Genomic DNA, 14,666 nt, shown 5'->3' with positions numbered 1-14,666 from the left:
TTTTTTTCAAGACAGGGTTTCTCCGTAGCTTTTTGGTTCCTGTCCTAGAACTAGCTCTTGTAGACCAGGCTGGCCTCAAACTCACAGAGATCCGCCTGCCTCTGCCTCCCGAGTGCTGGGATTAAAGTGCCACCACTGCCTGGCCTTCCTCTGTGTTTTTAAGATGACACTATTGAAGGTGGTCCCATGGGCATCTCATGGATGGTGGCTCTCCTCTCCCCGGGCCATCCTTAGCGTCTGCACCTGTGTTCCCTGGCTTGCAGAACCTAATAATATTCCAGACAGACAATTGCGGTGGAACCCAGGCTCCTCTGACTATCTCAGACTCAACATCTATTATTTTCAAGTTTTCCCCTCAAAAATGTATTTTAAGCAACATTTCTGACTCTGCAGAAGTGTGGGTGAGAAGATATTCCTGGTCTAAAGAAGGTAGCTCAGGGCTGTTGCTCCTCCTGCTGGGGACCAGCCCTGGCATCTGAGTCCCCTCAGCTAACAGTGTCTTTGCTGGCGGACTCCTCTGACTTATTAGCTGATTGGCTTTCTTCTTTTTTCATTCTCAGCAACTGAAAGATTCATATTGTTCTAAAAATATCAGTGCCATTGTCATCTAATCTTGTCTGTTTTCCCTGAAATTTCCTCAAATCGAAACGATTTTTTTTTTCGTTAAAAAAAAAAAAAAAACTAGCTGCTTGGCATGTTTGTAAATCAAGCTTAAGTGATGATGAATGTATGCCAAAGTGGGGTCTATTTAGACACAAAGTATGTTTGTGTAAGTCAACATTCAAATCAGCTGTGGTCGGCAGACTGATTCTCCCCGTAAGGGAGTACATTTAATATTCTTATATTTTTAGTACTAGAGGTTGAACCTAGGACTACTCATGCATGCTCGGCAAGCATCATTCTAATACCGACCTCTTTTTACCGGTTTTTTTTTTTTAATATTTATTTATTTATTGAGGTAGGGTCTCACAAAGCTGTCCAGGCTGGCCTTGAACTAGACCTTGAACTTTGGCCTCCCGCCTCAGCCTCCCCAGTAGCCAGACTGACATCCCGCTTCAATGTTCATTTACCCTTCTGTTATTTTGCCCGTCTTCTTTGGCTCCCCTGTGGGGATTGGTCACACGTGTTTGCTGCCAGGAGCGAGGACTGCAGCTGTGGTCCTCGCATGGTCACTCTTGCCCTCCTCACTGCTCACTGAGGATACATTGGAAGAGGCCATCGCCTTGGTGGGAGTTAGTTATTGTCCCGTCTTTTAAAGGAGCCCAGTTATGGGCTTCTAGGAGAGAGAACCTCAAGACCTTCCTTCACGCTAGGACTCATGGAAGGGGCTGGAGTCCTGTAAAAGCACTGGAAGCCTTTAGATTGTAAAGCTTTCACACCTGAGGCTGTATGCTTATTGGTCCAGTTCATTAGCTTCTGCATGGGCAGCAGCTGTACCCCACAGGACACCAGAGTATATGCGTGGACGCTAGTGGCCGGCCGTCACACTTCATTAAACTTATGGGTCTCTCTGCTGGCCCTGCTGTCTGTGTGTTCTCCATGTTCTTTTTTTTTTTTTTTTAATTGATTTTTCGAGACAAGGTTTCACTGTGTAGTCCTGGCTGCCCTGGAACTCACTCTATAGACCAGGCTGGCCTCCAACTCAGAGATCCGCCTGCCTCTGCCTCCCGAGTGCTGGGATTAAAGGCGTGCGCCACCACCTGGCAGTTCCCCTGCTCTCACCTCACTCAGCCTCACAGCTTGTAAGCTTCCCAAGTGTGGGCGGAAGGTGTTTGGGGTTTAGTTTCCTAATGGAAAGGACAGGTGAATTTATAAACCAAGAGAACCCTGCCTGTAACCCTAGCGCTTAGAACTTGAAGGTGGCTGGTTGAGTGCTCAAGGTCATTTTTAGCAACAGTCAGCTTGGGTTACAGGAGACCTCGTCTCAGAGATGCAGAGTCTTTAATTCTCTCCCTCTCCCACTTCCTTCTTTTCTTCCAGACGAGGCCATGCTCTGTAACCCTAGCCTTGTGCCACAATTCTCAGCGGATTTTAATTAACTACATTTATATGAAGGCACGTTAGCCTGCAAGGACCTTTTGTGGAGATCAGGTCCCTGGATATGTAGCCCCAGCTGCCTCCCAGTGCCACTGTCTCCCTCTCTGAGCCCACTCCTGTGCTCAGTGCTGTGTGCCTTCCCTCCTAGCAGGCCTTCGGAAGTGCCCTCCTCTGACACTGGGTACAGAGATTCCATCCCTGGGCCCTTCTGCCATCTTGTATCTCTTTCAGCATAAAGCCAGGGGATGCCTTTACAGGCTCTAGGTGTGGCTGGAAAGCTCGTTTACTTGAGCTGCCTGGCCGGGTCCTGCCTTGTGCCAGTCTGTCCTGGATGCAGCATTTTTGTTTCCTGGAAGTTTTCTTGTTCAATTATGAGGGCTCTGTAAATAGCATTATTTTGAAAGATGGCATTTTAATTGCTTGCTTTTAGGAGATTTTCCACTAGAAGCTGTCTCTTAGCAATCAAGAAGCTTGCCATGTATAGAATGTTCTCAGCACAACCGAAAAACACATCCGGAATTTCTTTTGCTTTTAATCAGAGTAGAAAGAATTGTGTGTGTTTTAAAGATGAGGTTTAAGTTCAGACTTTAAGTGCTGGTGAGCCTCTTATTTATTAAATCTGCATAAGTGTTTGCCTGCCTATATGTATATGTGTGCACAATGTGTGCCTAGTGCCCTCAGAGTCCAGAAGAGGATGTCAGATTCCCAGAATTCTAGTTACATGCGTTTCCCATGTGGGTGTTGGGACTCCAACTGAGTTCTCTGAAAGAGCAGCCAGTGCTCTTGACCACTTCAGCACTCCACCCCCAAGCCTTTATATTTAACAAATCATTTCTCCTATCTGCATAATTCTGTAAATTAATTGAAGTATTGATGTTCAGTTAGCCATTAGTTCAGCAGTAATTAACCTGTTGGTGCTTGGCACTTCAAGACTAAATGACATGGGGCCACAATATCGCCTGTTTTGCCAAACATGGAAACCAGGCTCTCCTTCCCGTGTACTCTCAGCCTATGTCGTGGAGAAGATGCGTTGCTGTAGGCTTACTGCAGTGGGATGCCTTGTGCCATTGAGAGGATCCATGGGAATGAAGGCTGGGAAAATACCAGCTCTCTCTGCCTTTCATTCATGTTTATTCCCTTTAGCAACTGCGGTACAGTCTACGATTGTGACTCTAAATGGAGGGTAGAAGACAGACAAGGCTCAGGATAAGTGTTCAGTGAGCCATAATTGGAGTAAACTGAATCTCCCCCAAGTTCTTGTCCTGAGGCTTTCTCTACCCACGCATGCCTTTATTTAAACCCTCTCATGCCTCCATAACCCTCCGGTTCCTCTGACTATGTGGGACCAGTGTCAAACTTTCCTGTAAATTGTGGATCTGTGGGGGGCAGAGCAAGCGCCTATCCGGTCTGTGTTCCCCAGTCTGCTTCTTAGAATGCTGACAACGCCGTCGGGCCAGCCAAGCTCCTGCGGAAGTTTTAGACTTCAGCGAGGGCGGGTGTAGAAGATTGTCTGTCATTCCTTCCCTGCTCATTGTAATTCCATCCGCTTCTCTCCCCTCAGCCGAGAAGCCTTATTGGAATGCAACACTAGATGAATGTCACGGTTAGAAAGAAACCTCGAATCTTCTAAACGTAGTTTCTTTGTAAGTGTCATCACTCGAAGCATGGCGTGTCTTGCCCCCAGACACCCACGGGCCTTTGTTGGCCTGTGTTCAGGCCGCATTCTTAGTGTTGAGTTGGAATAAAGACAGGCGTGTGAGGAGATGTCTCAGAGCCCTGCGTGCACTCTCTCTCTCGGCAGCAGAGCAGGTTGCGGCCTCGCTTTCCGCTTTCCAAAGACTGCAGCCGCCTGCTCTGGCTTTCTTTTTACATTTCAGATAGTCTGCGGGATTACCTCCGTGCCTTAGCACAGATCGGCAGCCCCATGTTTCTTCTCTTCTTAGTCTTTTACTCTGTTTTGTTTTTGAGACAAGGGCTTGCTATGCAGTGCCCGACTAGCCTGGACCTCACAGAGATCCACCCGCCTCTACCTGTCTCCTGAGTGCTGAGATGAAGGGCGTATATACAGCTGTGCCGACTGCCCTCCTTCCTGTTCCTTAACTCAAAGATAAACACAACTTGGGACGTTCTAGTGAGCATCTGAAAAATCCTTTGAGGCAGAGCCCCTGGGGAGCTCCCATAGTAGCTCCCAGCTCTCCCCAGAGAGAATGGGATTGAGTCAGCTATAGGCTCTTTGGCCAGATACATCTGTCCCATAACCCAAGAAGCTGAGACAAGACAGTGGTGAGTTTAGGCAAGCCTGGGCCATGTAGCAAGATTCAGTGGTAAAATTTAAAAGAAGAAAAAAGATCCTTTCTCTCCAGGGCCGAGGAAGTCCCTTCTGTGTAGTGTCTTTCCTGTGTTCTCCATCACTGTTCCTCAGGGCCCACCAGGAGCTTGGTGGTCACTGGAAAATCAGTTCTTGGGATAGTGCTAGCGTACCCACACTGCTTAAGCTTTGGCCTTGTGTATAGTTCTCCTTATCAGGGTTAAAGAGGAAGAATGCTCCCATGTCCTCTCTGGGTGGTGGGCTTGCTCCTCAGGCTTCTCCCCAGCTCTTGCGTTTGTGGTTGCAGGGCTTTCTTCTTCAGACGCCATCTACAGCAATACTGGACTCTGTTTGTTTCTTTTTGCTCTTCTAGCCCCATGGAATTGCGTCACCATCAATGATGTTTCCCTGATTTCTCACATACTAATTTTTTTTTATTTGTTTGTTTTTTTTTTTTTCGAGACAGGGTTTCTCTGTGGCTTTGGAGCCTGTCCTGGAACTAGCTTTTGTAGACCAGGCTGGTCTCGAACTCATATTAATTTTTGAAAACTTTTTTGTATATAAGTTTCTGCACATATGTGTGTATATATCTATTCATATATATACATATATGCATGCATGGTGCGTGCATATATATCATATGCGTGCATTGCTTGAGGAGGCTAGAAAATTGAATCATATCCTCTGGAGTGGGAGTTATGGTCTGTTCTGAGACACTGAGCGGGTGCTGGGAACTGAACCTGGGTGCCGTGTCAGAGCAGCCAGTGTCCTTAATCACTGAGCCGTCTCTCCAGACATGTCTCATGTCTTCGCTCTCAGCCGCCCTTCAGTTTAGCTCAAAAAGCAGCTGCAGCCCCTGAGATCTTGTGTTGGACTCTACCTTTCTGGGCAGTGGTGGAAGAGACTGTGCCTCAGGAGCTAGCTACCTGCCTCCTAAAACAGTGCATCCATCATAAAAGTCAACCCTTCCAAGTGTGGAGAGCAAGACACTCCTCAGCCTTTGTTCTGGTGAACAGGAAAACAGTTACGAAGTTGGCTGATGCTGAGGCAGGAGGATCCTGAGCTCCAGGCAAGCTCGGGTTACATATTATGAGACTGTCTCAGAATAAGTAAATAATTAAAGTTTGCATAAAATACCTTGGATGTAAGTCAGTTCAAGTCATTTGTGTGACCCCCCCCCTTCCCCTACCCTCCCACCCCTCCCCTCTTCATACTCCCCTTCAGAGCCCCTGGATGATTCCTGGAAATTGTAGTGTTGGGGTTAATCCACACTCTCAAACCTTGTAGCTCTAACACACCAAGAAAGGCTGTGTTCGCTGGGAGCATGCAGCTGCTGGCTGGAGTCAAGCTGTGCACGGGACGGACCCTCACCAACCACCCACACTATGAAGACAAAAGCCTGAGAGAGCGGACCCAAGCGGTGAGGCCCATCTTTGCCTGTGCTCACTTCTCAGTGCCCTGTGCTGCCACTGAGGGCAGAGGACATGTCTCCCTGTGCCAGGATGAGGGGCTGCATGCTACACACCTCCAGCCTGTAGCTTAGGAAGGAACCGGAGCATAAGGGCATGGGTGTCTCCTGACTCTGCCTGTTGGGGCTGGGTACAGCACGTACCTTCTCTTAGGTAGGGAAAGTGCTAAGAGAATAAACACCCTGGGATGTGTGGGAGGCAGCGTTTAGGCCAAGGCTCTTAGAGCTTGTGGTTTTGGAAGGGAAGGAATAGAAATGGAGACATACTGGTCATGCCTCATAAACCAGCTGCAGGACACTCCCGGTGTGTGCGTGCATTTATGCATGTTGGAGGTATTCACTGTTGCTGTTTGTTTAAATACAGCCACATAGTTCAAAGTTCAGACTATACAGAAGGGAATGGCCTGAAGCATGTTTGCCCAATCTCTGTATCCTAGCTACTACCCACTGCCTTCCCAGGAGACAAATAGCATGTATATGTATGTGTGTGTGTGCCTATGTGTGTGCCTTGAGTGCAGGTAGAAGCCAGAAGAGGGCATCAGGCCCCCACTGAAGCCTGTGTTAGAAGTGGTTATAAGCCTCCTGGTGTGGGTCCCGGGAACTGAACTTGGGTCCTCTACAAGAACAGTACCTGCTCTTAACCACTGAGCCATCTCTCCATCCTTTCTTAGTCTCCTTACAAAGAACAGCTGTAGGCCACCTTCCTTTTTCTTGACACTGTATTCTGGGGATAATTACATCAGTGCAGTGGTACTGTATGTAGTAGGGCTTCAGAGGAAGGTGAGCACTGCTACCAAGCCACAACCCTGCCCTCTTGGCCATTTTTAAAGCTGTAAATACTGCAAGTGGGTGTGGCAGGTTTCTTCAATCATCTGGACCATTTCTGTCTTCTTGAACATGCACAGAGTGGCCAAGAGGGAAACTGAGTGTGTCTTTTCTGTGTGGTGTCTGCTGGCATGTCAGGTTCTTGGGTCTATCTGGGCACCCTCTGAACAGGTCCTGTTTCTGTGTCAGTCAGCAGTACAGGAAGGCACCTGCTACCCAAGTACCGAGGATTCATACTGCTGAATGTTTCAGAAAGCTCACCTTTTTTTTTTTTTAATTTTTTATATTGGGTCTCACTTTGTTGCCCAGGCTAGCCTCAAATTTGTCATCCTCCTGCCTCAGCCTTCTGAGTACTAGGATTACTGGTCCTCATGTGCCTGGTTCATACTAACCGCTACTTTTCTTTTTAAAGTTTGTTTTTAATTATGTATAGATGGAGTCTTCTTTGTGGGTGTTGCTGGTTGTGTAGGTGTGTATAGTGCCCATAGAGGCCAAAGGCATCAGATCCTAGAGCTAGAGTTACAGGCGGTTTTGAACTATCCAGCATAGGTGCCAGGAACTGAACTTCAGCCGCTGCAAGAATGGTATACACTCTTAACCTCTGAGCCCTCTCTCCAGCCCCTGCCATCAGTCGTGACTTAGAGTCTTTGGTATACTTCAGCCAAGGCCCACTGCTGACCTGAGCGGTATGGATGCCTCTTGGGATATCAGGCCCTCTCACACAGCCATGTATCAGGACTCAGGGCCACAGAGGAAGCAGCACCTCTCACATCCCCGTGCTGTGCCCCAAGTTGCCTTCTCCCAGAAGTGTGTGCTCAGGGTACATGATGGTGGACCTGAAGAGGGCAGGGTACCCCAGGGAAAGGCCGCTACTGCAGATTCCCTGGGTCCCTGTTCCCACTTGCTGTAGTGAGAAGCCAGGTCTCCCTCTCAGACACATGCGCCAAATGGTACCATCAACCTGCTTGTCTTGTTGACTCACCCATGTTTAATAATTCTTAGAATTATCATCTGATAAATATATTCGAAACCTACAATGATTAACTCTGGATCCACGTCTTTTTTACATCTAAGTTAGATATGTTCATTGTGATTCCTGTTCCCTCTTCCTGTTAGATAATTACAATATCCATTTGGTAATTCCCTACCTTCCTACTCCAGACTGTGATTGACAGGACAAGAGTGGCCTGGGCAGCATGGGGATTTGAGTGTCGGGTCTTAGCACCGCCCCCTGGGGGATGTTCCTCCCTTCCTCCATTAACTCCCAGGCAATTGGGAGACTGTATCCTTTTCCTTTTTTATCTCATTTTGAAGGTGTATCAGATCTATGCCAAGAGGTCCCCAGAGGAAGTGCACTCACTCCTGAGGTCCTTCGGCACTGACTTTGTGATCCTAGAAGATAGTATCTGCTATGAACGCAGGCACCAAAGGGGCTGCCGGCTGCGTGATTTGCTGGACGTCGCCAATGGACACGTGAGCACGTTGCTTCTTCATCTCAGGGATCCCTCAGAGAGGGTGGAAATCCAGGATGCATCCCAAGTGGTGCCCTTCACTTTGGACCACATGTGGGAATGACATTATGAGCAGACGTTTGTAGACCTGCTCTTTAGTGACAGTAGGAGCTGGGCCAGGGAACAGGGAGGGTCCAGAGCACCTCTCTGCCTTTGGCTGTTTGGTATGATGCCACACTGCACACATTTTATTTGTAAAGAATATCTTTCTGCTGTATACAACGTACCTGCCTATCAACACAGTTCCAAAGCATCTTGTTGGCACATCTTTAAATACAAGGCAGCGGGCCCCCCTCTTCTTCCCAGGCTCTATGACCCATACATCCTGCTCCCTCTTGTCCACCACACACGCAGCCTCAGGGTAACTAAGCTTGCCCTCCACAGCAGAACAAGCTGTGTCTCTCTTAGAGAAAGGGAAACTGGGAGCTGAGCCAGGTCACGGTAAATGGGATCTTTGTCCCTTTGGGGATGTGGCGTGGCTAATAGTGTGTGGAAACCAACCTAAATCCACAAACAACCTGAAGGTGGGAAGTAGAGGTTCCGTACCCAAGGGAAGGAGTAAGCAGCGACTGCCCCGGAGGCTGAGCAGAACCTGCACCTGCCTGTGTGTGAGTCTGCGTGTCACTTTTCCTCCCTCGGCATCTGAGTTAGGGAATTGACTCCAGTTGATGGAGCTCTCTGTGTTTAACGTCTGTGGACGGGACAAGATAGCGTGCTTCTAGGAGCAGCATGGCTCAGTTAGCTTTCAGTGCTGCGGCAAATACCTGAGAGGCGCGGCGGCTTGAAAGGAAGCGGCACCACTTGTTGGAGTGGGTGTGTCACTATGGGGTTAGGCTTTGAGGTCTCTTTTGCTCATACTTCCCTCAGTGCCACACTGAGGCCACTTCCTGTTGCCTTCTGATCAAGATGTAGCGCTCTCCAGCGCCATGTCTGTCTGCACGCCACCATGCTCCCCGCCATGGTGATAATGGACTGAACCTCGAAACTGTATGCACACCAGCCTCAATTAAATGTTTTCTTTATAAGAGTTGCCTTGGCCATGGTGTCTCTTAACAGCGTTAGAAACCCTGACTAAGACAAGGGGAAAGGATTTATTCCATCTTACAGCTTACGGTCCCTCCTGAAGGGACGTCAGAGCAGGAACTGAAACAGAGGCTGTGGAAGAACATTGCTTACTGGCTTCCTCCCCATGGCACCCTCAGCCTGCTTTCATACAGAACCCAAGACCACCAGCCCAGGGGTGGCACAGAGGACACCCTCAGTGCTAGTTCCTCCCACGTCAATCAACAGAGTGCCCCAGAGACTTGATTACAGGCAATCTGGTGGAGATAGTCCCCTCTTAACATCCTCTCTTCTCAGATGGCTCTAGTTTTTTGTTTGGTTGGTTGGTTGGTTTTGGTTTTTTGAGACAGGTTTTCTCCATGTAACTTTGGAGGCTGTCCTGGAACCCACTCTGTATACCAGGCTGGCCTCAAACTCACAGAGATCCTTCTGCTTCTGCCTCCTGGGTGCTGGAATTAAAGGTGTGTGCCACCACCACCCGGAAGATGGCTCTAGTTTTGCCAGGTTGACAGAAAACTAGCCGGCACCCAGGGAGATCTGAGTTCTGCTTCTGACCTGCTGTCAGCAGTGACAGTCTCACGACACAGGATTCTCTCTCCAGCCTTGGTTTGCTCTTTGGAGGCAGGAGAGCGAGGCAGCCGTCTGATCTCTGAGCGGAGCTGGCCCTGAAATACCCTTTATCTGATAGCATCACATCCCTAAGAAAGCCCAGCACCTACCCTGATTTTTGTGGCCTTTATAGATGTGATTTTTGCCCCAGCTGGTGTGGGGACCGGTGCCTTAAGAACCAACCTTGGTGAAGCTAGAGCAGGAGGATCAAGAGCTCTAAGCCAGCCTGGCTACATAGTGAGGTCCTGTCCCCAAAAACCGTGATATGGGCTGGACATAGTGGCATATGCCTTTAAATTCCAGCGCGCAGAGGGCAGAGGAAGGCTATATCTGGAGTTCCAGGGCTACACAGAAAGACCCTGTTTCAAAACTAAGCAAAGGAATACATAGAAGCCACGGTGGATGGGTAGGTGAGTGGGTGTCACCACCACTCAAGCTCTGTTTGGGTTTGCTTTGGTTTCAGGAGATGGATGGGCCAGGAGACAGTGACCCCGACTTGAGGCCTGCTGATCACCCTCGCTTCTGTGAGGAGATTAAGAGGAACCTGCCGTCCTATGCAGCTCACTTCACTAGAGTGTTCCAGAACAAGACATTCCACGTCTACAGACTCTCCAGAAACAAGTGACCATGTCCATTCCTGAAACCACAGCACATCCACAGCTGACTTGAGACGTGTCTGTGAGTCAGGAGCGGGGCATGAACACTGGGGTCCCAGGCAGCTGCAGACAGTCCCGCCGCCCTCTGACACTGACGTCAGTCTCCATCCTGTCTCTTTTCCACAAGTGTTCTTTAGCCAACTGTGTGCACCTGTCCAAGACTGCTTGGGGATATACGCCTGAGGGCGTTGTGTGGAACCCACTGGCCCGGACAATGAGAGCCTATTTAAGACTGAAATGCCTGGGGTTTCAGTGAACCCGAGCCAGTTATGAGTGAGCGTAGTTGACAGGCCGCACGGCTCGGTCATTGATATTTCTTCACCACTGAGACCAGTCGGTGGCTTTTTAAAAGCGTATTGTCCCGTCTCGTTAAAATTTTATAACATTTTCCAATTTGCCATGCTTTCACGTGTGAAGAAACAAATCACGTTAGGTCTTTAAATCTTAAATATTCCATTTGTGCTCTAAAACATCATGTGTGCAGAGTGCGGGGCAGACTTGGAGTGTGTGTTTGTTTTAGTTCTGGACTCAGCAGCCCGGGTGTTCCTGGGCCAGGTGTAGTGGCTCACTCCTTTAGTCCCAGCACTCGGAGGCAGGGGCAGGCAAAACTCTTGAGAGTTCAGGGCCAGCCTGGGCTGTGTAGAGAGAGCCTGTCTCAAAGCAGCAAGTGTCAGAGGTCTCATCCAGGTCTGCGAGGGCAGAAGTGCATGGAGCCTGGTAGCCTGTGCTGCTGTTACAGGCCCGTTTTCAAGCCCATTTGTGCTACTTAGTCTCTCTTGCAAGTAAAACAGTTTTGCTCCATTTCTTACGCATTTCAGTTTACTGGGTTTGCAAAACTTGATGAACTTTTTGCGTTTTTAGCCTTTGTATTTTTTCATAGCCTAGAAACTTGCAAAGTCTGGGGACTTTTTAAGACGCTGTATCTTGAGCCCTCAAGTTCAGTATGGCATTTTCATGCCCTTTGACTTGTAGGCTCCAGCCTTCCCTCTTGGCCCCAGAGATGCCACTTCCCTCCCTAAGAGGTGACCAAGTGCCTCTGAGCCGCGCTCGACTGTAAACAGCAGAGAGGAGTGGTTACCTGCTCGGAGTTTTTTGATAATTGCTTTTATAATTCATTTCTAATGGTGGGGGCATGTAAAAGCTGCTGATAGAGGCACATTGTCCACTTAATTAAATCAAGATAGCTAATGAAATTAACTTTCTCTCCTGCTCTTGCCATTTGGAAGTGATTTAAGTGTTTCTCCTCACGTCAGTGCAATAAATCCCTTGAGCACCAGGATGGAGAGCAGCGCGTGCAATGACTCTCTGCTCGGCTGCTACTTAAGTGGCTTTCAGAAAAGCATTTCATTGTCTCCTCAGGCTCAGGGTTTTTATGCAAAACTCATTTAAAGAAAACATCGACAGCTAGGATTTTAAATTAGGCCACTGGAACTTTGGAGTCCTGCCTTTTTCTGGACCCCTGAGGTTGGAGACCACTACAATCTGGGGTAACCCAGCAAGAAAACATGTTCATCAATGCCAAAACTTTAATGAAGCCAGCAATGTCGCATGCCTGCCACGGCTGCCGGCACTGGTGGAACATTCTGGGCCAGTGCCTTACTCTTAAGGGAACACAGAGCAGGTAAGGCACAGTGTCTCATGACTGTTACTTTGTGGGTGAGTGTGCATCTGTCTTAAACATTCCTGTATGTGTTTGTCTCATCGCTCTGTGTTTGGCGTCTTGGTATCCAAGAGCCGTGGACTTAACTTGGATGCACATCCTTACCGTGGTGACAGCCACGCTCATCGGCGCTGGCTCTCTCCACAGCACCATTGCTGCCGGACCGTTTCCTAAGTCATGAGAAGTGCCGAAACCAGTCTTCACCTCGGCCTCTCCCCGAGACACTGTGATGTGTACAGGACAAGTTTTTACTCTTGGTGACCAAATCTTTCAGCGAATCACGTTTGATATTTTTAGCTCTGATCGGGACTCTAGCTTGTGACCTTGTCCTCGAGCACACAGGAGGAAAGAGGGCCCACCTTGGCTGCTGCCCCCATGCCCTGTAGGCCTCACTCCCTGCCATTCGGACCCAGGGCACTGTTACGTCTTGGTAATGACATTCAGTTGTGGCTTTGGATAGAACAGGCACTAGGCTTTGCTTCTGAGTTCTCGGGAGAACCTCTAAGTACAACAGAAGTGCTCTTAATTAACGCCACTTCTGATTCCTTGGAGCCTCAAGTCTCCAGCCCTCTTTGAAGCCACCTGCTGCAATCCGGCAGGTGGCCCTGCCTTGTGCCTGCGTTCCTGGCGCCAGGCTCCAGTCCTAGGCCAACCCAGATTCTGGGTACACACTCCCGCTTCTGATTGTGAGTACAGAGCCCAGTCACAAGAGGGCCAGGGTGTTTGTGGCTTGACAGTAGGGTGTTTGCCCAGCATTGCACAAAGCCCTCGGCTTGATCCCCAGCACTGCAGAAGACAGGCAGAAAAAGGATACTTTTGCCAAAATTAAAGTCAGATACTTTGATAAGGTATCAAAATTGCACTTAAATTTAATGTGCTCGGCTCTGCAGGAGTGGTTCAGTAGTTCAGAGAGTATATGACTCACACACAGAACCCTCGTTTGGTTCCCAGCACCCATGGTGGCCAGCGCACAACTGCCTGTAACTCCAGCTTCAGGGGGATCCAGTGCCTTCTTCAGGCCTCTACAGACACTGCACTCATGCCCATTCCCACACAGAGACAAATAATTCAAAGAATAGGAAAACTTTTTTAAAGTAAATGTGATCAGAAAAGTTATTAAATATTAGGAGATGAAATGAAGGAGATTAACGAGCGTAGGTTCCTTCACAGAATTAACTCATGTACTCCCCCACCTTTCTTATGTCTAAGCCGGAAGCTGGCTTGTGGCTCAGTTAGAGAACTAGCGTGCGTGAGGCCCCGGGTTCTGTCCCTAGCACTGGAGGAAAAAGTCTCAGCTGACAGGAAGACTCGAGAACTTTTTTCTCCCAATCATGTTATTGGTGTGATTTAAGCAAGATAGAAAGCTGCAGACAAGGACTCCTGTGAAGTAAAAGGCCCTGGCTTCTCATCAAAAGATCAGTGAGTAAAGGTACTGTGTCCACCGCAGGTGACTGTTCCCTGCGGTAACCGTGAGACAGACAGTCCCTGCCTCCATGACCGCCGGAGGTTCTGCCCCTGAGGAGGGCACCACCACTTGATTTTGGATGTATTAGCCAAGCACATAAACAACGAGGCCGTTAAAGATATGTCCCAAAAATGTAGCTCATCTTTAGCAAAGTGTACTTGAAACATTTGATTTTAAATCACAGCTGGGAACCAGAGGGAGATCATGGAAGTGTTCTCGACGCTGTCTGTTGTATCACACGCCTACGGCTGCTCCAGCCATGGCGGCCTGTGGCTGGGGAAAAGTGCTGGTCTGTTGGGGGGGGGACAGCAGCTGACCTTCCTGTTTGTGGCACCCTTTGGGGAAAACCTTAGACAACATTTCTAATCTGTTGTACTGAATTGTATGGGGATTATATACTAAATAAAGCTCTTTGCAATGATCCGAGGTGTTTTTCGTTGCTTTGAAGGTCAGATTGGAGCGGGTGGAGACCTGTGCCGGTAGAGCAATCACCAGTGGTGGGAGCAGTGAGGTCCCCGCATTGCTGCGCGCTCATTCTCTCCCGCTCTCCTCTTCCCCCTCCCCCAAACCTCGCTGTGTAGCCCAAGCTATCCTCAGTGTCAGGGTTCTCCCGCTTCAACCTTCCAAAAGCCAGGCTTACAGGACTGCACCACCACATCCAACTGTATAAAAACATTTAAAGATTTATTTTATGCATATGGGTGTTTTGTCTACATGTATGTTTGTATACTACATGGATTCAGTGTCCATGGAAGCCAGAAATAGGCACCAGATCCCCTGGAGCTGGAGTTATAGGTGGCTGTGAGTAGCCATGTGGGTGATGAGAAGCAAACCCTGGTCCTCCGAAGGATAAGCAGTGCTCTTAACCACTGAAAAAATAATAAAATAAAAAATAAACAAAGACCTGGCTGCCAAGGAGATGGCTCAGTGGGTAAAAGTACTACCAGACAAGCCCAAAGACCAAACTTTGATCCCTATAACCCATGCAGAAAGCCAGACACAGTAGCTGGGTAGATGGCTCAGTGGTTAAGAGCACTGTCTGCTCTTGCAGAGGACCTGGGTTCA

The 14,666-nt window shown here is 48.7% G+C and overlaps 1 protein-coding gene across 1 annotated transcript in view; it reads left to right on the top strand.

The window, feature by feature from the left end:
- Dpy19l3 (dpy-19 like C-mannosyltransferase 3) overlaps positions 1 to 14,003 on the top strand; it is a 68,427-nt gene extending 54,424 nt beyond the window's left edge. The window contains exons 17-19 of the mRNA XM_050124497.1: positions 5,633 to 5,765; positions 7,953 to 8,111; positions 10,284 to 14,003. Of these exons, the coding sequence (XP_049980454.1) occupies positions 5,633 to 5,765; positions 7,953 to 8,111; positions 10,284 to 10,445 (454 nt within the window). The 3' untranslated portion in view covers positions 10,446 to 14,003. The remainder of the gene's footprint in view (positions 1 to 5,632; positions 5,766 to 7,952; positions 8,112 to 10,283) is intronic.
- Positions 14,004 to 14,666: the final 663 nt, after the last annotated feature.

The sequence above is a fragment of the Alexandromys fortis genome, unplaced genomic scaffold (genome assembly GCF_014885135.2).
Source record: "Alexandromys fortis isolate MF-2015 unplaced genomic scaffold, M_Fortis_MF-2015_v1.1 scaffold_198, whole genome shotgun sequence".
Lineage (NCBI taxonomy): Eukaryota > Metazoa > Chordata > Mammalia > Rodentia > Cricetidae > Alexandromys > Alexandromys fortis.
The sequence above is the reverse complement of the archived record's forward strand: the minus strand, read 5'-3'. Positions and strand labels throughout refer to the sequence as shown.